The 22,540-nt window shown below is 52.0% G+C and overlaps 1 protein-coding gene across 1 annotated transcript in view; it reads left to right on the top strand.

The window, feature by feature from the left end:
- The first annotated feature begins 292 nt into the window (after positions 1-292).
- CCDC183 (coiled-coil domain containing 183) overlaps positions 293-22,540 on the top strand; it is a 29,567-nt gene continuing 7,319 nt past the window's right edge. Inside the window, exons 1-10 of the mRNA XM_073314803.1 lie at positions 293-362; positions 1,149-1,270; positions 2,570-2,647; positions 3,830-4,047; positions 4,982-5,126; positions 15,531-15,653; positions 16,237-16,362; positions 19,004-19,064; positions 20,377-20,477; positions 21,569-21,729. Coding sequence (XP_073170904.1) covers positions 293-362; positions 1,149-1,270; positions 2,570-2,647; positions 3,830-4,047; positions 4,982-5,126; positions 15,531-15,653; positions 16,237-16,362; positions 19,004-19,064; positions 20,377-20,477; positions 21,569-21,729 — 1,205 coding nt within the window. The remainder of the gene's footprint in view (positions 363-1,148; positions 1,271-2,569; positions 2,648-3,829; positions 4,048-4,981; positions 5,127-15,530; positions 15,654-16,236; positions 16,363-19,003; positions 19,065-20,376; positions 20,478-21,568; positions 21,730-22,540) is intronic.

The raw sequence follows: 22,540 nt of genomic DNA on the forward strand, positions 1-22,540 counted from the left end.
TTCTAGGTAGTGTTATTGAGGCCTGTTGGACCAGCTCCCTGTGCAGGCTGTGACAGCACGCAAAGAGAACACACACGCACCCAACTGCCACCACTGAGAACCCAGTGGTGCGTGACTGTGTCACAAAGATCCTCCTGATGTCACAGTACAAGGACAATAGAAAAGCTGATTCTAAAGGCAGATCTCTCTCCTGCTCAGCGGCTGGTGGGAGGAGGGGGCTAGAAGTGTCTCCAGGCAGGGACCCAAAGTCTGAGTGACTGTGACAGGATACTCTCTGCCTCATTCTGCCACCATGAAGTTCCAGAGGAAGAGGGACATCAAGCAGCAGATCCGGGAGCTGCGTGCCATCATCTCACTGCAAGGTGATGCTCTCTTTCTTGGCCAGGCTGTGACAGGCTGGAGTGAAAAGCCTTCCTGAGCCCGTCAAGCTGCCAGGACCCAGGAGCCAAGTGCAATCCTAGGCAGCAGGTCCGATGAGGTTGTAGCTGGGTTTGCAGCAGGCTCCAGAAAGGGCTCAGATGAGATGTGGGAGAAGAAAACCCCACAGATATTGATGAGCTGGGAGATGGGGGTGGGCATGGAGGTCTAGTGACCAATAACCCTCAGTGATGCCTGATGGGCATTGTGAGCCTTTAGAAATATGGGTCCAAATCCTGGCTGCCTAACACTTATGGACACACACCAGAAATCCCCTGGGCAGAGGGAGGTCTGGGTCCTGCAAAAAAACCCAGAGAGGCTGCTGTGCTGGCCCTCGGTGAAAGGAGCTGTTGAGGGGCACCCCAGACTGGGAGTCACCTGCCCAAAATCTGGGCTGGGGCTGCTGTAGGTCAGACCACGGGTGCATGGGGCTGTCTGGCTTCTGCAGCAGCAATGTGTGGCTGGCTGAGGATGCAGAATTTGGCCTCTACAATGGAAATCCCAAGATGTTTCCATAGAATTATCCAATCCAGAAGGGGTGGGGGTTAAACGTGGAGCCAGATCCTCAGCTGGTCACCTCAGTGACATGCCCTGGGCACCAATTCTGTGACGGTGAGTTCCACCCACTTGCAGCGGAGCATGCAGTGCCAGGCCTTCCCCGTCAGAGCCTGGCGCATCGTGGCGAGGGACCTGGGTCTGCCCTTTGACTGAAATCCTCAGTTTACCTCTAGAACAAGGGAAGAAGCTTTTTGCGCATTCGACGGAGGAGAAGCTCACTCAGAACAAAGGGCTCATCAGCTTCCTTCGCGAGAATGTGCACAAGGAGATGTGCACCCTGGGCGTGGCTCAGAAGGTACCCACGCCCCCAGCCGGGGCATTGCTCTGCCAGCGCCTGGCTCTGCCCTCATGCCAAGGGGCAAGCTTGCTAAGCCTAACCCGGAGAGCCATCAGGGTGTGTGCAATCCCTGAGCCCCAGCACCCCAAACTGCTCCAGCTGAGGCTCTCCAACACTGTGCAGGTCTGAGCGGATTCACCTTCCACCCCCGGGGCCAGCAGGAGACAAAGGGAAATACCATTCAGTACTGGTACTGCTGCCTGGATCCCCTCCTGCCCCCTTGGTCCCTGTTCTCCTGCCCCAACACCCAGCTTTGCAGCCCCCCGGGCCCCCTGCCCACCCCAGCCTGCCCCTCTGCTCTTCATCCCCCCAAACCCTGCTCCCAGCCTTGGGCATCTCTCCCCTGGACTCCCTCAGCCACCTCGCTGCCCAGCCAGGGCTGCTACTAACCCCCGTCCTGCCCATGTCACGCACTTCCCCAGCTCCGGGCACTGCCCCCGCTGTGCCCCCCAGCACAGGCAGGCTGCTTCTCCCAGGGAGGCCCTGGCCAGCTCTCCTCCTGCTCCCCTCCCTCCGTGCCCCCTTTGGATCCTTCTCCCCATCATCCTTGTGCTGCCTTCCAGGCTCCCCTGCCCACAATGCTGACCTCCCCCAGTAGTGACCTGTGTGTGCTCCCAGGGTCTGAGCTTCTCCCACTGGCTCTGCAGTGCAGTGTGAGCTCCGTGGGGCAGGGCTGTTTCTTCATGGGCCAGCTACAGCTGCCCCAAGCAGCTCTGCCCCTTGGACATTGAAAACTGGCCTGCTAGTCAGAACTGGGCTGGCTACAGGGGGCAGTATGGCCTAGCAGTCTGAGTAAAAACGGGGGCCCAGGAATTCCTGAGTATTAAGCCAAGCTCTGACAATCTCACTTGCTGTGAGATCTTGGGCAAGTCACTATGGCATAGTTTGGGGCATCTGTGCTTTGGGCCCCAACATGATCTATCCTGGGCCTGGTTTCCAGAGGCACTGAGTGCTGAGAGCACCCACACTAGTCAGCCGGGGGCGTGGAAGTTCAGCCCCTCTGAAAGGCAGGTTCTAGCTGTCTCAGGAGGGGAAGCCAAAAATTGAGGCCCCTAAAATGTGTGGACACTTTCGCCTTACCCTGCCTTGCTTTCAGCCATTGGCAGCTGAGGATGCTCCCGTAGCTGGGGGTTGGGAGGGAGGTCAGCCCTTGCCTGGGAATAATGCATTAACAATTACTGTGTGCGGATGCACTCACAAATTATTAGAAGTAGAACTTTGATCCCAAGTTTCTCTCTGCTCCTCTCCTGCCCACAGTATGACAAGGTGACGATTTCCCGGGCATGCTGGGAGCAAAAGCGCTTGAAGATGCATTTAGCCAGGAGCACCGTGGAGGTAATTGGCAGAGCACACACCCAGTCTGTCTGGCATTTACTGCCCAGTGACAGAGCAGAGAAAATGGGGGAAAGAGGACTGGAGGTGGCCCTAAAGGAAATTGTCCCTCTCAGTGATTGATATGCCATCAAACCTCTGCTCCAGGGGACTGTACTGTAGTGAGTTGGGGAGTGTGTGTGCATGTGTGAACACACTCATGTGTGTCCCACCACCCTGTGCTGGATGGAATCAGAACTGCTCGACTGTGTGCCATAGACCCTATACTGCTAACAGTTACTGGAGATTCTCCTCTAGCTCAGGTGGCAAGGCCTTTGTTTCTGGAGCAGGAGGGTCTGTGCTATTGTCACAGAGAAGATCTCTGAACAGTGGCAGTGTGCAGCAGAGACCCCAGGGAAGGTTCATGTGGCTCCCTTGTGTTACAATGTGTTCCTGCCAGTCACACCAGCTACTGTCAGTTCAAAGGCTTGTCACCGTGACGTACTGCCCCAGTGCTGTCCTCACCCTAGCTAGGGACCTTCCCTTCCTGCTGGATTCAAGACATGCCAGAGGTTAACATGGGAGCAGCAAGGGCTACAGCATCAGCTCAGCTGGGGCCCTCACTGCTGGCAGATCAGCGGTCACTTCCAGCCCCAGTGGCCCTGTTTTCCCTTGGCAGGAGCAGCACCAGGGAGAGGAGAGGGATTCTGGGGGCACAGGTGTGTACTACTGATTCCAGGCTTTGGTGGGATTAGAGCATCAGACTTTTCCACTGACTTTCAGACCCAGATCTGCATTCCGCAAAGAGCCCCTGCATGGATTCTTACCTGGTGTGTCACAGCTTGCATGAGCTCCAGTGACGGGTCCCACTCTTTACACTGGGCCAAACCCACACCCCAGAGCCCAGATCTCCCAGCCTGCACCCAGCAGGACTCCAGCTCGAGGCTCTGTCTGACATCGATCTTAGGGCTTATCCTGCTCCTGTCACTGTGGTATCTGGGCACCTGCCATGCACAATCAGCAGCTATTGTGGCCATCACCTCATCCCTGGCTCTCCTCCCTTTGGGATCTCTGCCTATCACCAGGCTGCCTTTGGGCTGGCTGAGGGTGGGGTGGTTCAGAAGCTCACTTGGGGCCAAGCCCTCTGCAGGCTGCTCGTGGGTGAGCCCACCCAGTGCTCCCTGAGTGCCACTGTGTCTCTTTCAGGCCGCCCGAGAGAAGCTGCAAAACTCCATCTTTGACAGAATGAACGAGCACAATGTGCTGCTGTACGAGGTGAAGAAGCGGGGCGGGATGCTGGAGGGGCTGCAGAGAAAGCTGCGACACCTGGCAGACATGGAAGGAGTGGACAGACAGGGCCAGATACAACAGCAGGTGATAAGGGCTCAGCTCCAGTGGAAGACTGTGCATGCCAGAAATCTGTGGTAATAGCAATGGGCCAGGTCCCGGGAAGGGCTGTGAACTTACAGGTCCAACTGACTTCAGTTGGACCTGCAGGGGCATGGGCATCTCTGGAACCAGCCCAAGATGTGGCTTTTTTGGATGATGGTTAGCTCTGGACAGTCCCCATGTCCTTCCCAGTTTTCATGGGCACTCATACCCATCCAAGCACACTCATGCATGTGCACACTTAGGCCATACATGCACCTGTGTGCTCACTTGCACTTCTGCACCGTGAAGGCCCCACATCACAGGGACCTTGTTCCAGCTGCAGAGGCCTGGATGAGGAACCCCCTGGGGAGTCCATCTCCAATTCTAGTTCAGCCAGAGGGGTGGCCACAGAGTGACCCCAGACCTTCCCCTGGCTGCAGAGACTGACCCCAGTCCTTCCACTGCACCGCTAGTACCACAAAGTCCGCAGCGGAAGAGAACCTGGGCCCAGTACAAACTAACCTACTAATGCTACTGGGCAGGAGCAGCAAAGAGAGGAGATGAAAGGCAGGTCTGAAGCCCCATTTCCTGGGCTCATGCACCCAGAAGTTCCCAGGCTGGCTGCCCTGCTCTGTACACCAGCAGCATGCAGCCTTCCCACTGTCACCCCTAGCTGGAATCCATTATCAGTATCCCTCCTGTCCCCTGTAGCCGCCAGAAGAAAGGAGCTCACACAGTCAGTGGCCTCTCATGGGGAGGATGCTGGGCTTCAGTCCATGGCTAAGGGCAATGCAGCCTGGAAGAATCCTAACCTACCAGAGGAGAGCCCCGGGGCTGTGTCAAAAAGAGATTTTAAATGAATATAAGTCTACTGGAGCACCAAACCAATTGGCCCTCCCCATTCCTGAGGGCTCTGCAGCCCTAGCCAGCCAGCCCCAGGGCTCTGAGTTGGCCCATCTGGTCCCCAGGAGCAGTCTCATGTTCCAGGCAACCCAGCAAAGCGACACAAGATCCTTCTCTGTTGCAGGTGATTCGTCAGCTGGAGAATAACACAGAGAAAATGCTTATGAAAATCAGGACTGGTGAAAAGATTTATTATCTGTATCTGAAGATGATTGATTTCCTGAAGGATGTGAGCCTCCTCCCCCCACCATATGATCTCCCCAGGCTACCGTATGCCCCAAACAGGGTCATAATGCCACCTTAGGGCCCCACCCTTTGCCACTGGTGTGGGCAGGATCAAGCTCTAATTCGTTAATTTAGAGCAAAACAGTTGTGGGATGGGACTAGAACCCAACTCATGGACCATGGAGTAGCATAAAGGAGCAGGTCCAGGCATTGGCCAGAGGGGATCACTCAAGACAACCCCTTGTCCACCTGGAAATTAGGTGCCAGGTGCATTGTTTAAGAGAAGCTGATTGCACTAATGATCTTGCTGTGCTGGGTCTGCTTTGCGGCTAGAGATAAACCAGCCATAGTGTTCAGCTGTAAACTGCAACTTCCCCACAGCTCCTGGGTGTTTGGATCCAGAGTCTTGGCTCAAGCCAGTCTCTACCTGGAATCATAGAATCATAGAATATCAGGGGTGGAAGGGACCTCAGGAGGTCATCTAGTCCAACCCCCTCCTCAAAGCAGGACCAATCCCCAACTAAAGCATCCCAGCCAGGGCTTTGTCAAGCCTGACCTTAAAAATATCTAAGGAAGGAGATTCCACCACCTCCCTAGGTAACGCATTCCAGTGTTTCACCACCCTCCTAGTGAAATAGTCTTTCCTAATATCCAACCTAAACCTCCCCCACTGCAACTTGAGACCATTACTCCTCGTTCTATCATCAGCTACCACTGAGAACAGTCTAGAGCCATCCTCTTTGGAACCCCCTTTCAGGTAGTTGAAAGCAGCTATCAAATCCCCCCTCATTCTTCTCTTCTGCAGGCTAAACAATCCCAGCTCCCTCAGCCTCTCCTCAGAAGTCATGTGTTCCAGTCCCCTAATCATTTTTGTTGCCCTCCGCTGGACTCCAATTTTTCCACATCCTTCTTGTAGTGTGGGGCCCAAAACTGGACACAGTACTCCAGATGAGGCCTCACCAACGTCGAATAGAGGGGAACGATCACGTCCCTCGATCTGCTGGCAATGCCCCTACATATACATCCCAAAATGCCATTGGCCTTCTTGGCAACAAGGGCACACTGTTGACTCATATCCAGCTTCTCGTCCACTGTAACCCCGAGGTCCTTTTCTGCAGAACTGCTGCCGAGCCATTCGGTCCCTAGTATGTAGCGGTGCATTGGATTCTTCCGTCCTAAGTGCAGGACTCTGCACTTCTCCTTGTTGAACTTCATCAGATTTCTTTGGCCCAATCCTCTAATTTGTCTAGGGCCCTCTGTATCCTATCCCTACCCTCCAGCATATCTACCTCTCCTCCCAGTTTAGTGTCATCTGCAAACTTGCTGAGGGTGCAATCCACACCATCCTCCAGATCATTAATGAAGATATTGAAGAAAACCGGCCCCAGGACCGACCCTTGGGGCACTCCACTTGATACCGGCTGCCAACTAGACATGGAGTCATTGATCACTACCCGTTGAGTCCGACAATCTAGCCAACTTTCTATCCACCTTATAGTCCATTCATCCAGCCCATACTTCTTTAACTTGCTGACAAGAATACTGTGGGAGACTGTGTCAAAAGCTTTGCTAAAGTCAAGGAACAACACGTCCACCGCTTTCCCCTCATCCACAGAGCCAGTTATCTCGTCATAAAAGGCAATTAGATTAGTCAGGCATGCCTTGCCCTTGGTGAATCCATGCTGACTGTTCCTGATCACTTTCCTCTCCTCTAAGTGCTTCAGAATTGATTCCTTGAGGACCTGCTCCATGATTTTTCCAGGGACTGAGGTGAGGCTGACTGGCCTGTAGTTCCCAGGATCCTCCTTCTTCCCTTTTTTAAAGATGGGCACTACATTAGCCTTTTTCCAGTCGTCCGGGACCTCCCCCGATCGCCATGAGTTTTCAAAGAGAATGGCCAATGGCTCTGCAATCACATCCGCCAACTCCTTTAGCACTCTCAGATGCAGCGCATCCGGCCCCATGGACTTGTGCTGGTCCAGTGAGAATCATCTCACTGAGACCAGCTCCTGTCTCCTGGACCACAGCCTTATCCCTGGGAGTTGGCTCTGGGATTTACAGGCCCAGATATGTGAGATGGCTTCCCTTTCCAAGCCCCATGCTGGCCCTCTTTGGAGGGCTGCCACCTTTCTAATGGCTGGTAATCAGACACCCGAGGCCCCGCCTCCTGCCCTGACTCTTCCTTCCAAGGCCCTGACCCTCTTCGCCTCTTCCCCCAAGGCTCCGCCCTGCTCCACCTCTTCCCTCGAGGCCCTGCCCCTTCTCTGCCTCTTCCCCCAAGGCCCTGCCCCTGAGCACCATGTGCCGCCACAAACTGCAGGAGGCAGCGGCGGCAGCTGCTGCTGAGCTGCCTCCTTCCTTCTACCTCGGGTTGCCACCTTCTTCACAGATCAAAACATCGGACACCAGGGCCTGTCCAATGGCACCGAGACACACGAGCTGAAACCCGGATTGTCTGGGAGAAAACCGGACGGGTGGCAAACCTCTCTCTTTGGAGAAGCTGCCTATTGTCCTTACATGTCTCCACAGTAGGGTGCAAGCTGGGGCTGCCAGAACAATAACATGATTGGCGCGTGTTTGGAAAAGCCGCAGTCCTGCTGATGTGTTTTCATTCTGGATTGAGAGCTTTAGAATTGGGGAATATGGTGAAGTCAGCAGATCATAATAGGCTCATCTTGGGAAAGGCATTTTTGGTCTAAAAGGCAATCAGACATTCATGTCCTGGGAAGTCACCAATGTTGAATGTCGGTGTAAACAGTGTCTTGTTAAAAAATCCAAGCAATGCATGTTACCAGTTTGTGTCGATAAATGCAGACATCTCTGAGATTCAGTGTGCCGAGAACAGTCCACGCAGTGGTGTGGAGACAAATCTGCAGTGTGCAGTCCATGCAGTGCTGCGGTGAGGAATCAGCACTGTGCAAGCCATGCAATGCTGCGGTGAGGAATCTGCAGTGTGCAGTCCATGCAGTGCTGTGGTGAGGAATCACCACTGTGCAAGCCATGCAATGCTGCGGTGAGGAATCAGCAGTGTGCAGTCCACGCAGTACTGCGGTGAGGAATCTGCAGTGTGCAAGCCATGCAATGCTGCAGTGAGGAATCTGCAGTGTGCAGTCCATGCAGTGCTGTGGTGAGGAATCACCACTGTGCAAGCCATGCAGTGCTGTGGTGAGGAATCACCACTGTGCAAGCCATGCAATGCTGCGGTGAGGAATCAGCAGTGTGCAGTCCACGCAGTGCTGCGGTGAGGAATCTGCAGTGTGCAAGCCATGCAATGCTGCGGTGAGGAATCAGTAGTGTGTAGTCCATGCAGGGCTGTGGAGAGGAATCTGCAGTGTGCAATCCATGAAGTTATGCAGTGAGGAATCTGCAGTGTGCAGTCCATGCAGTGATGTGGCGAGAAATCTGTAGTGCAGTGGTTCTCAAACTTTTTTTTCGCGGACCACTTGAACATTGCTGAGGGTCTTGGCGGACTACTTAATGATCTTTCCAAATGTTGTTTGTACCGTTAGCTAACTATTGTTAAGTGCTTTGGATAAAAGCACTATATAAAAAAACCCTTAATAATTACCCTTTTTTTGTTCTACAAATAAAAGTACAAAACTCATATTTTAATACCAGTAGTCTTACCTTTCTAATGCGATGGATGTGCCTTCTCTCCCCCGCTGCAGCAGCCCCTGTAAAAGAAGGAGGAGGGTCTCTCCCTCTCTCCCCTGCCGTGGCAGCCCCTGAGCTGGGGCTGGGAAGGAGGGCCGTCTCTCCCCAGCAGCTGCAGCTCTGAAAGGTCACCTTTTTCTCTGGCCACCACAGAACTGCACTTCCCAAATTCCCCCCACCCCTCCTTCTCTCCCCACTGCCCCCTGCCCCACATGGCCACCACCTCACCTTACATGTGCATCTTCCCCAGGATCCAAGCACCTAATTAGTGGAGCCATGCCTGCACGGCTTCACTAATTAGGTGCATGGCCCTTCATCCTCTTGTGTGCGGCCATCCAGGCACGCACCTTAGAGGGAACTATCTGCGGACCAGCTGCATGGAGCTCGTGGACCACTGGTGGTCCACGGATCACAGTTTGAGAACCTCTGCTGTAGTGTATGTTATTGCAAAGCATGGGCTGGGCAATGCTGCAGTGAGAAAGCCAGGAGCTGTTGGGGGTGTGATTTGCAGTCTGGCAGGCATTGAGAAACCAGAAGCAGGTGGTGTGCAGCATTGCAGGGGGTAACGCTTCAAGGAGAGGACAACAAAGCATGCTGCATGGAGCTGTTTGGAAAACACAACTGTATTTTGAAGATCCAGAGTCAGCTCCCGTTCTGCCCCTTTGCACCGTCTGCAGGGGTAGACAAGGCCTGTCTATTTGGAGGGGGAGGGGAAAGGGGCTAGAGTGAAAAATAATCAAATAACAGCTGCAGATTCTCATTCTGACATGATGTAATTATTGTAGTAGGCACAGTCTGCTGATAACTCTGTTCTCTTGAATCCAGGGGGGACTCTGAGGGTTGCTTCATGTCCCTTGGTATTAGCTGGCCCTTGGTCATCAGGGATGGGGAAGGTTTCTCCTGTGCCAGGCTCTGACTCCTTTCTTCCCTGGCTGGGAAATGGCTCAGCAAGCAGGGCCTCTTCTTCTTGTGAGGGGGAATTCTGAGTGCCTGGGTGAGACCCCCATCTGTGCTTCTCCCCCTCTTCCTGCAGCTCTCTTCTCTCTTCTTCGGTGCACAATGACTTTGGAATCCAGATCCTCTCTCATGAAGGAGACCTGAGACAGGTCCAGACAGGTCCAGCCAGTGGCCATTCCTCTGGGGCTGGCTCCCAGAGCCACCTGACTGGCTCTTCTCTTTTTCCTGCCCTGTGCTGAGTTGCATGTGCTCTTTTCACAAAGGGATAGGGGAGGCCAGGCCAGACATCTAAGTGCCAGGATCCTTCACCTGTTCTTGTGCAGCCTCTGGCCCAGGATCCTTCACCTGGGTGGCAAAGGGCTCCAGCTTCCCTCTTCTTGTCAGAGTCGCTGGTTGAGGAGGCACCCGAGGGCCATGTAAAGAGAACAGAAGAGTGGCTTCCCAGCATAAGACAGCCCCCACTAAGGGCAGAGGAGTGGGGGAGCAGTATTGGGCCAAGAAGGCCTTTCCCCCAACAGCTGCTGGGCATGGAGCCCTGGCAGTCTGGCAGGAGGGAGTGGGGAGCGTGCAAGGAGGAAAGACTGGCTGCAGCCACTGAGCAGAGCAATGGATCGGGGAAGGACTGGGACTGTGAGTCAGACTCACCCAGAATCCACTTCCTGCAACTAAGTGGGGACTACTGGACTCTGAGGGTGAGCTGGGAAACATCTCCCCCACCTCAACTGAAGCCCTCAACTAGCAAGACTGTGTAGACATAAGGCTGGAGCCATGCCCCAAACTGAAGGGAAACAGGGAAGGTAGGAAGTGGCCCAGGGGAGGCTGAGCTGGAATGGCAGCTGGAAGGAACTGAGTCACCCCTTGCCTCTCTCTGCTTGGGCCCTGGGCCAGACCTGGGGGACAAGGAGGGGCCAGGTCCTCCTGTGCTTCCTTCTCTCTTCCCCTGGCCTCCTGGGTGGCAGGTGACGAACTGTGGGTTGGCTGCTGGGCCCCCAGAGTGCCTGGAAGAACTGCCTCAAGGCTCGGAGAGACTGCCGCAGATTGACTACTAGGTCTACTGGTCCCTGAGCAAAGCCTGCTACATGTAAGCGGGGGAATGGTCCCATTAGTGTGGGGAATTTCCCCGCTTACACACTACACCAGTGAAGTGGGCTAGCGAAAGGATCTGAGTCCTCGCTCCCACTCCCTTTACCCCGAGGCCTGCCTGACCTTGAGGGCTCCCTTCCACTCTCCTGGGTGGCAGAGTCCTCATAACCCAAACAAGGCTGGGCCCAGGATTCCTGGGGGGCTCGACCCCCCACCTTGTTGTGGTCACGCAGGACAGAGACTAGGGTGCCCCCACTCCGGGGTGCTCTCTGTGCTCTGGATGCTTCCCTGACCCACTGATCGTTCCATACAGTTCAAAGCAAATTCAATTTATTAAACAGGAATCAGTTTTAAAAATAAGGAAAAAATGGGAAAGGTGAAAGGAAAACCCGTCGCCACACTCTGTGGCCCGGGAACATCACAACCAGCGTCTCTGGAGCGTCTGGGCAGTTCACAGTCTGTCTCTCCCCCAGCCCAAGCCCCTGCCCAGGCTCTGGCTGTGCTGCAGGGATGCTGCAGGTTGGATACTTGCTCTGGTGGTGGCCACATGCCCTCAGGCTCCAGGTGGCAGGACCCTTCTTCCCAGCCTCAGCCCCGCTCCCCCATCGGGGTTACATTTCCCCTCTAAGTCTGGCCTGCAAGGCCTCTGGCTGGGGGTGTCTTCTTGCACTAGGCCCCCTGCCCAGGGTCCCCCAGCACTCTTCCCAGCAGCTCCCTGCACCCAGCTCCAGACTGCTCCAGCCCCAGCCCCAACCCCACTGTGCCACAGCCCTGATGCTGCTCTGCCTTCAACGCAGCTCCCTGGGCCGCTCCTCTGGCCCCTCTGCTCCCAGTGCAGGTCTGCTCCCTGGGCTGCTTCTCTGGCTGACACGGCCCTGCTCCACAGCTCAGCTCGGGCCCCTGCTCTCCCCTTATCTTGGCCCAACACTGTCCGACCCAGGCAATTCCAGCTCACCTGGAGGACAGGACCCCCCTGGTCTCCTGACTTCCTCATTAGCCTGCTCACCTTGTCAATCAGACTGATCTGAAGCATTGGCCTCTCCCCATTGCTCTTGGGGACTGTCAGTCTCAGGGTCCTGATTTCCCACCTTCCCTTCCCCTTCCTTTTGGTACTGGGAGATGGCCAACCAAAAAAACCTCACGAGTTTTAGTAAGGGGCCAACAGTCCCCTTACATTCAGTAACCAACAGATCAGGTGTAGGCTGTTCGCTTTCTTCTTTCTGCCTCCTTCTAGACGGACCTCTAAAGTACACAGTGACTCAGAAACCAAGAGGCCATCTAAATGTTTCAATTTACCAGGAGAGATTGTGTGTGTGTGTTTCAATTCTGCAATCCTATGCCTTTCTCACTAAGTGAGCAGTGACTGCATGAAGTACAGAAACAAAGTGGATATTTTCAAGGCTGAAATGAAATCACTTAAAACAGGAGGAACCAACGCTTCCAACCAAGGAGTGGATCAATCCCTGCTGGTTATAAAACTAAGCTGTCTCACTATCATTTGTAACAGAAACCAAATGCCCGCTAGCATTTCTGAGACATCTCATCAGCCATGACATAAGTCTTTCCCTGCAGATCCCTTTGGGGAAAAGACTGTTCTCTCTGCTCATCTTGGTTTCATGGTTTTCAGTGGCTCAGTGGTTGATGTTCTTCAAAAGACCCAGAGAATGTCAGGGTCATGCTAAGTTTTCAGTACTCTCAGAAGAAAGAATAAAACCAGAAGATCCTAATGGAAATACTAAGTCATACGTGGTATCTTGCCAGACAGGGACTTGCATTGGAAGACCCTTATACTGAACAACCCAAAAATGGGCCTTACCTGGAGAGTTCAACTGTAGCTGTATTCAGCTGTATTGCTTGCAGACAGAATGTGATTCTGGTATTTCAAAGGGGCTGAAAAAGAGTCAAGACAAATTCCCAAGCTCAGTTATTAAAAATGAGCTAATAGACATGGTGGCTCTTAAAGTGGGAAGGCAGATTTCTGAGAGGGTTTCTGGGCAGAAGTGTACAGTGATGATGGATGAAACAACGGATTTCTCCAACAAAGAACAAGTGGCTTTATGCCTACAATATGTCGGTGATGAGACGAATGTGCATGAGGAGTTCATTGCATTGTACAATGTGGCCTGCACATTGACAGAGGTAATGGTATCAGTTATTAAAGGTATTATTGTGCCTAAATCTGAGGATCAACAACTGTCATGGACAATGCTGGGTTGGTGCCATTAATATGCCAGGTTGTATCAGGTGCAGCAACCAGATTTCAACAGGAGGAATCATAAGCATGTCAGGATGCTATTAAAAATAATACTTGTTGCAATTTCAGAGGTAACTGCATCTGTACTCCCCCTGGAGGGTGTGCACTTAAAGTTTCAGGCTTCTAGCCATCACCTGTCTCTGGGCAGGGTCCTTTGTTCCACTTCATTCTGCCTGGGAGAGTGGGGGGTTAATTCTGCACAGCTCCCTGCCTTACACTGTGATATACTCAGCAAGCCAGTCTGCCTGCAGGCCAGTCCCTGTGCTTTGCTTTGTCTCTGAAGGCGATGACCAGTGTACTGTCAACACTTACAAGCTATAACCCAGCTCTTTCTAGGCAAGCACCTTTATTCTTGAGGTAAAAGCATCACAGAGAAAAAGAAGTATAAAAACAGTAAACAGATATAAACACCCATAATTATACCAGGAGTCACCCTCAGTCTTTTGGGGCAAAGGTCAAGGTCCTCCCAACCCTTCAGCAGGATTGGGGCCCCTTGGACAAAAGTTCACATCCATTTGCCAGATTGGAGAGAAGGCCCTGGATCAGTTCAAGCTCATCCTTTTATACCAAAAACCCTTTCTTTTTTTCTAATCTGTGGAAAACCCAGCATGAGCCAGTATATGCAAACCACCCCAGGGTGGTGCTTCTTTGGGGTTGTTTCCAATCCCCAGGAGTAACCACGCCCTCAGTTTTTAGTTCCTGGAGGCGCTGTGGTAACCCTTCCCCGGAGCAGAACACAAACATATAGAAACCATTCATAAGTTTAATACAATGATCCCCAAAGCTACTGCATGGGGTTGCAATGTCTGTGACAATTCTATCCTGAAAGATACTCTTGAAACCACTTATGAAATTACAAAATGATGTAAAAAAGTCACCCCAACAAGATGCTGTACTTCAGGACATAAAATATGAAGTGTTCAGTACACCACCAAACATCTGTGTCCTCTGTCCAGCAATGGACTCTCTGTGCAGAAGCATTGGCTTCATTTGAGAGCTACTTTTCACTGTGTACAACTTGAGAGGTTGCAAAGGACGCAATGAAAGATCCTGAAATTAGAGCTCAGAATTCAAATGAAAAAGTTAAATTTCCTCTTGGTATTGAACTAGGTTGAGAAGTCCTAAAAACAGTAGACAATGTATCATATTCTGCAAGGGTCAGACGTTTCAGCAATAGAAGGTCAATCCCATATGAAAATGACACTGAATTCACTTCAGTCCATCCAATCGGATGAAAACTACAACTTATTCTGGGAGAAAATCTGCCAGAGAAGTTTGATATTGAAGATAGAAGGCACAAGCTTCCAAGAAAGAGAAAAGTTCTGAAGAAAATGCAAATAGGAACAGGTGAACTCAGCTACCCAAATACACAAAGAAATTTGATAAGTACATCTACTTCAAAGTAATTTATTTTACACGTTTAGTGTTCAATCAAGATTTGAACAGAGAGGCTACAAATTATTAAAAATAATACGCTCATAACAATACGAACTGTAACAGGGACGCAATTTCAAGATGTGCTACAGAGGTATTGTTCCGATTTCGACCATGATCAACTGGTTACTCAGCCTCATCTATTTCAAGTCAACTGTCATCTTACAGAAAGATTGGTGAAGGCTGTTCATAAATATCTCAGCTTGCTCTGCCAAACCAAACATTGGCTGTTTTCCAAAGCAGTGAAGTTGATATACCTGATTTTGCTGGAACAGCAACCAATGGTGTAAGTGAAGGTAGTTTCAGCACTCTTCAGCGTGTTAAACTATGGCTTTGATCCACAATGGGACAATCACAGCTCAACGGTGTGTGATTTTTTACATGTACACAAGGACAAAGCTGATAATTTACAGATGTTGCAGAAGAATTCATTGCAAGCAATGCAGAGCAAAAATCATTGTTTGCAACTTTTTCACATTTGTAAATTGTTCTTTTTATTCCTGTTTTATGTTTTTTGTGAGCAGTTTTGTGCCAGGACTAAATTTGTGAGCTAAACAAGCTCTGGTTCCAAACTCTGTGCCTCCTTGATTTATTAATGCAATCCCTAAATTCTGGGGAGCTAAAAGCACCCCAAGCCCCTGTTCTTTACATGAGTGGTACTAGGTGTGGTATGATCTGGCCAGTTGGGAATTTCTTTGGAGCCGGCTCTGCCCCACCAACATAGGGGCTGTGTCAGGAGAGAGAGGAGATGTAATGGGAGTGAGGGGAAACAGAGTAGGATGGGGTGAAACTTTGCTCCCTTACAGTTGTTCTTAGTTGGTCTGTGGTCCCTTAGCATCCAACGCCCCTTCCCCGTACCCATGTTGTGCAGGCGAGAATCTGGCCCAGGAGTTTTGCCGTTGAGTTCCTTGTTGATTCGAGAGCTGGTTCATTGATTCTCCATTATGCTGGGTGGGGGCACAGGGTTGTACTGCACCAGCATGTGCTATAGGTCGTGAGAATTGCTGTCTGTGTCTCTGTGCGTAGGAATTAGCCCAGCTCCCTTTGCAGCTGAACGTCCTTCAGCACATGGTAGAAGTCTACCAGGTGGAGCTAAAGGGCATGAGACTGATGGCTGTGGATGCCACCGAAACGACAGAAGCAGCCAAGGTGAGAACTCTGCTTGGGAATCAGGTACTGGGCATGTTGGGAGAGGTCCTGGCTCAAGGGCTGCAGCATCTGTTGCATGCAGTGACCTTTCTAGGAATGACTTAGGCCCCTACTCCGGTTAATTTTCTTGCCATAAAGAGCAGAACAAACTGAGTGGGGGATTCCAGTGCCCACCAGGCTCCCCCTGCCCTAGAGCCACCCCACACCTGGGTGCTGGGGACAGCTTGCTGAAAGTACTAGGTATGAAATACCCAGACGGGTTCAAACCCTGGCTGCTTCAGTGTCCCTGGCAATTTATTTTGTGGAGAATCTTTTGGAAAAGACCTTAAAAGCTGAGGCCCTGGCTGCCCTGCCCAGGCTCTAAAGATCCCACGGCACATTTCATAGGATGTAGGGGCTTGCCGAGGCATCCTTGGCCATGCTGTGCAGTGCACTATGGGTCAGTTGTCTGCCACCCTCTGCCCCAGAGGTGGCTGCATTGTAGCAGTGCTGTGGGGATGCAGCTTGTGCAGTACTTTGGCATGGAAGAGGCTTTATTGATGTGATAATTGTTATTCCCTTCCCTGACTGTGCCACACTCCAGGCGGACATGTTCAATATGGAAACTGAGTTCATTGCAGAGAGAAAGTTCAGGGAGAATTCCCTAAACTTCCAAAAGAAGCAGATCGACAGGATCCAGGTCAAGGATGCGAGCGAGCGGCACAGGAGAGTGGTGAGTCCACGTGAGCTATGGGCGCAGAAGGGCAAGTGAGCTCACGCTGTGTGCCTGGCTTGGGGATCATGAATGGAAATTTGCCCCAGCAGGGGAATATTTATGGCCTTCTCGACCCTGACAGCCCCTAGCACAGGATGCCTTTGGGGTGAGCAGCTGCCCAGTGAACATCAACTCCTGTGGCTTGACTGATGGAATCCAATGTGAAAAGTGCGGCGTTGGGCTGGGGTCTCTTCAGCTCCCAGAAGCTAAGCACAGCCAGTGCTTGGGTGGGAGAGTGAACTCCACGGGGAGCAGTGGGGGTAATGTAGCCCTTGCCCTGACTCCAGCCGCTGCAGATGGACCTGTCCTAGGCGATTCTCTCCTTTGAGTCAGCAGGGCTGCTGCTGGAAATGGTGCTCTTTGGATGAGCCAGAAACCCAAGTCCTGGCTCTTGGTTACAATCATCCTTTGCCCTCATCGCTCCTTCCAGTCATGGGTCTTCAAACAGAAAGACTGAAGCCTCTCAACCTCCCGTGAGGTAGATCAGTACCATTATCCCCACTTTACAGGTGTGGAAACTGAGGCACAGAGAGGGACAGTGACTTCTGCCAGGTCACAAAATGAGCCTGTGGTAGAGCTGGGACTAGGACCCAGGAGTCCTAGCGCTGTACTATAACTGCAGGACCATCCTCTTCCTCATACCAGAAATGAGTTGTTATCCCTGGTGCCGGGCAGGCCCCAGCTTGGGTAATGACATTCACCTACTTAAGGCTCCCCCTTCAGGGTCCCTTGGAGAAATTGTCCTTCTCTGCCGAGCCAGAAAGCTGCAGGAGGTTGCTGGTGCAGGATGGGTGCATTGACTCAATGACTGATGGCCACGTGTGCTGGGCCTGATCCCTGTGACCCTACACTTGTGTCAGGACTGACACCTTGGCAGAGTGGGTGTGAAACACAACAGTGGCATTTTACAGTTTCTCTTCCCTGGTGTCAGCGACAATGCAAGGTACAAGGGGCCTCAGACTGGGAGGCGACAGTGGATTTACTCTGGAGTTACATTGGTGGACGTGAGATCTGACGGGAAGGATCATCCCGTGGTTCAGGTGCTGCCCTAGGAACTGGAAGACCTGAATTCACCTGCCTACTCCTCCACAGATACCCTGGGTGACCATAGGCAAGTCCTTGGGCCTCAGCTCCTTGTCTGTACAATGGGGATAATACTCCTGCACTGCCGCACAGGGTAAAAACATTAGAGATTGGGAGGCAGCCAGACACTGTGGTGATGGGGGCCAGATAAGCACATAATCTAGCCAGAACCTGGCCCCTGTCTATAAAGTGCTTTGGGATCCCCCCGGCTGAGAGAAGCTACATGTCTGTGTTAGGGGGCTTATTCCTTCACCCACTTACTTCCCTGGTCCTTCTCGCATGAACAGAGAGCAACAATACCCGAAGTTCAAAGGTGCAAACAATTCGATGTTTATTGGGGTGAACTTCCTGCAAGCATGATTCCAGTTTCCTTCCTTAGTATCCTCCTTCCCAGCTCTGACACTACAGAGCCTTACACCTGTGTCCCTGTTCCGATTCCTGCCCTTAGCCAAGCATGATTCCAACTTCCTTACTCCCATTCCCTGTTCCCATTTCCCCCTTTAGCAAAACATGATTCCAATTTTCTTACCCCCATTCCCTGTTTCCATCTCCCCCTTTAGCAAAACATGATTCCAATTTTCTTACCCCCATTCCCTGTTCCCATCTCCCCCTTTAGCAAAACATGATTCCAATTTTCTTACCCCCATTCCCTGTTCCCATCTCACACACCCACATGCCCACCCCCACCCACACCCCAGTCACTTCCTCATTGACTACAGATTATATAGTAAAACTTGAGTTCTGCTTAGCTATACCTTAACCAATCATTTTCCTGAAATTTAACTAACCAATCCTAACATATTGTAACATGATTATGTAACCAATTATATCCCACCACCTCAATTAGTTTACACCCAGCAAAATTAATTATACAGCAGACAGGAACAATCACAGAACCAGACAGAGATTATACAGACAAACAACAGCAAAGTGGGAACTATAATGACAAAACAATACAGAAGTGAGGATTTCACATCCCAGCTATTGATAAGTGAGTTCTTGCCAGACAGGATGCTATCAAACTAAGTTTTCTTTTACATTTTCTAGGCACTTCCCTTTCTCTGGAGGTGATAGGAATACAATCCTGTCCTGATAGTGCCTAACAGCCCAATAGCACCTTATTTCAATGTGACTAGTTTGGAATGTGAGGATGTGACCGTTCGCTTCCCAGCTTATGGCTGCTTCTGCTGCTTAGCCAAAGGCCTTAGCCTAAGAACAGGGCCTCAGACTGTCACAGTAAGAGAAGGCCCTTACACCAGCAGACAGTGATTTTGATTCTTTCTTTTATACCTCTATCACTAGCCAAGTGATAAGAATATACCTAAATTCTTAGAGTATAGGCCTTTACAGACAGGCCTGAATATCTATATCCTAACAGTCTGGATCATTACCAGGGACCCAACCTCTTGGGTTGGCTCTGCCCTGAAGCCAAGTTGGCTTGGCATGGTCCAGGTGCCTCATTTCCTCCCAGGCTTTTCGGTGAATCATTCAGTTGCTTCTAATTCCCTTGCAGCAAGCCAGGCGAGAGCTCAATGTGGATTTCCAAGGCCTGATGTCGCGTGAGTCGCTGAAAGGTGAGGTTGCATTTCGGCCAGGCCTGCTACTGGAAGCTTCCTCCGCTGTGCACATGCTGATGGAAAGGAAGGACTGGAGCCCAGTATCCTGGTGGCTTAGCATTCGTAACTCCGGGAGCTGCTCCAGGGTGCAGCCTGCTGAGGGCTCAGGCAGCATCCCAAGGCCTCTGAAAACAGGTGTTGGCTGCTGCCTGAGGCAGGGTTCAGCAGGGGGTGTGAATATCCAGCTTGGAGATGGGCAATGCTGGTTTCTGGGAGTGGCTATTTCTCTTCTGCCTGAGATCTCTTCCCAGAGAACACACTCAATGAGTATTCATCACTGGCAGCTCTGGCTGGGAGATGTCTGCTCCCATGCAACCTCATCCTGCTCTTGCTGAGGTTGTTGGGGACAGCACTGACCCCAAGCCTGGGTGAAATTCAGCGCAACCCCAGGCTCCCTGCATCACTTAAGCCTCTTGGTGGGGCACCACTGTGTGGGGAGTGTTATTTTCATGGAACACACATAGAGCAGTTAGATAAAAACCATAAATACTCTTGCTGGAAATTGTAATGTCAAACAACTTTATTTCTTAGAATCCAGAACAATAACACACAAGAACCAAAACAAGAGAGAGACAAAGCAGGCTGCTCCCTGTGGCAGAGAGACACAACTTACTTCACCTCACTCTAGACTGGCTGGCTGCAGACTGGCCACTCAAGGGCCAGATTGCACACTTCCCTTGCACAGAGCCCCCTTAGCCTAGCTAGTCTGCAAGCAGAACCAGGAAACCCCATACAAATTTAATAAAAGTGATACTTGGTCCTTTTGACACGGTTGTCACTACACCTCGGGGAGCTACCTCTGGGCCCCTGCATACCAGGAAGGGTTTTTCTTCTTTGGCCCTGCATGGGGACGGACAGACGGACCTGGCTCAAGGATGGCATTAAAGAGGGAGACAGACCTTGCTAGGAGCAGGGCATGATTAGCTAATGAGATCCTGTCTTTGTATTGGAATGCTTAACCTAGTGTTTCATTTGTCAAGTGGGTTGTCCCCTGCCATGTTGCTGTAGATTTGTGTGTGTTTGGTGTAGGGGAGATCTGGGAGGTTTTAGGGAATGTCTCTTTAGCTCTTATCTGAACTCAGTTGTTATTTTATACCTTGCCCATAGATTCTTCATTCCTGCTGCTCCAACCCCTGGCCATTGTTTGGATGTCATTCTGTGACCCCCTGCACACCTGCCCTGTTCCATCCCCTCCTCTGGCCGCCAAGCCTGCCCCAGGCTGGGGGATATAACTTTGGTATTCTCTCTGCTGCTTCCTCCCCATGCCTAGGTGCAAAGCTGGAGGCCTCCAAAGCCCAGATTGAGTATCAAGACCAAGTGACATCTGATGTAGACAAGATAAAGTGTGCAGTGCAGTGCTCACACCTCTGGGTAAGGCACTCAGGGCTTGGGGGCTTTGCTACTAGGGAGGTAATGCTGGATTGTCAGCCCTGGAGCCGAAAGCTCCTGTCCTGTGTGGGCACAGGTGCTGGAACTAGGGGTTCAGGGGTTGCTGCTGCACCCCCTGGCTTGAAGTGGTTTTCATCATATAGAGGGTTTACATTTTGATTCAGTGGCTCTTAGCACCCCCACTGTACAAATTGTTCCGGCGCCCCTGGGTGTGGATAGCTTCCCCCACGCCCTGCCCATGTCCCTGTCCTGTCCGCCAGGCCCGGGATCTGCTAGGAGCATGAGTGTGCCTGTGCTAAGGGGATGTAATATTTATACCAGCGTGACTATGCTTATGCCCTTGTTGACCCTCTGAAGCATCTAGGGAGTGGTATCCCCAGAAGCCTGAGCAGACTCACCCAGAGCTGAGTGCTTGTCTCTCTCAACAGCCCTGACTGCTGAGAGCATCCTGGTGACTCCCTCAGGGCATCCTGTGTGCTGGGAGCTGCTGTCTGAGCCCCCGTCTGCCTTGGCCCAGAGTGGCTGGACAGTGTGCTGCTCTTTTCCCTTCCCCATTTGCTCCAGCTCACTAGAGCAGTTTGATTTTCAGAGCTAAGGTAGCAGCAGACACTGTGTCGTGAAGGGACAAGATTCTTGGGACATGCGCGAAGGGAAAAGAGGCATCAGAGTCAGCTCTGAATTGGAATTGTTGCCTGATTAAGGACTGAGGAGTGACTCCAGTGCTCAGGATCTGGCCCACTGATGCCAGGCCCTAGTTGGCAGGGATGGCCTTAGACAAGGGCTAAGAAGTCACCTGCAACATCTAAGGGGCTTTGCTGAGGTCTAATGTGGGACCCCAAAGCCACAGCCTGTTGCTGCACTGCTCCTACTGAGGAGTCCCTCCAATGATCCCCCAAAATAGTGGGAACTGTCCCTGTAACTGGGCAGTGCTGATCTCACATGCTCCAGGGTGTGGCTTGCGTGGCTGGCTAGCTGGTGGAAGCCCCCACGCTCCGGGAGTGGAGCTGGGATCTCATAGGTCCTGTATTCTTCCTGGTCTGATGCATTTTGTTTTGATGCCTCCTCCTGGCCAGGACATCGCAGGGAGGTTCCTGGCCCAGCAGAAGACTGGGGAGAACCTGCAACAGCAGATAGTGGAGTGTGAGCAGAAGCGTGAGGAGCTGGAGGCCAAGCTGAAGGAGCTGGAACTGGAACGTGCTGAGCTGAAATTCCATCAGACCCCAAGCTCCATAAGGTACGTATTTACCCCGTGCACAGTGCTGGCTGGGCTCTGTGCCGCCACCATCTGCTCCTGGCTCTTCACCCTGGTGACTTAGCTTCTGACAGGAGGGCATATGGTGCAATTCAGGCTCATAGGGTGCATTTTCTACCATGGCTGATGCCAGCCCCATAATTACTGGTGCCCTGGGTGTGAGGATGGGATCTGATGTCCTCTAAATCCTCACAGCCTGCTCCCTTCCCCCCACTTCATCCTCTGCATTTCTGCAGGGCACATCTTTGATTCCGCTGGAATCCTGAGCACTGTTTGCAGCAGTGCTGCAAAAGAGATGACATGGCATCTGGGGCAAAGGGTTCTGGTATGTGTCCGAGACCCACAAGTGCCACTGCACATAGCTGTGCAGAACCAGGGTCCCTCTTGGAGGGAGCACGGCATTCTCAGCAGCAGGCCTTCACTTCCAGAATTTGCCCCTCCTGGAAACACATGAAAGCCAGGCCTTGTAAGATGCACTTCATGGCCCAGGCTGCCACCCAGCTGCAGGCTCCAGAATCTCGGTCAAGGTGCCCACGGGTTAGATTTCCTCCATGCCTGCCCTTTAACGTTGCTGTGGTGCAGGATTCGCGGCATGTGTGCTCCTGTACAGTGTCTGACAGCGCTTACCGAAGCCATGTAAAGAGCATCCAGATGCTGTGTGGATGGGGCTCCATAAGTATAATCCGAATGAATAACAGCCTTCCTGGGCCCCGTGTGTGCGCGTGTGTGATGGAACATGTGTGCCTCTGTGTGTGCACGTGTGTGATGGAACATGTGTGCCTCTGTGTGTGCG

This window comes from Lepidochelys kempii, chromosome 16 (assembly GCF_965140265.1).
Source record: "Lepidochelys kempii isolate rLepKem1 chromosome 16, rLepKem1.hap2, whole genome shotgun sequence".
NCBI classification, from domain to species: Eukaryota; Metazoa; Chordata; order Testudines; family Cheloniidae; genus Lepidochelys; species Lepidochelys kempii.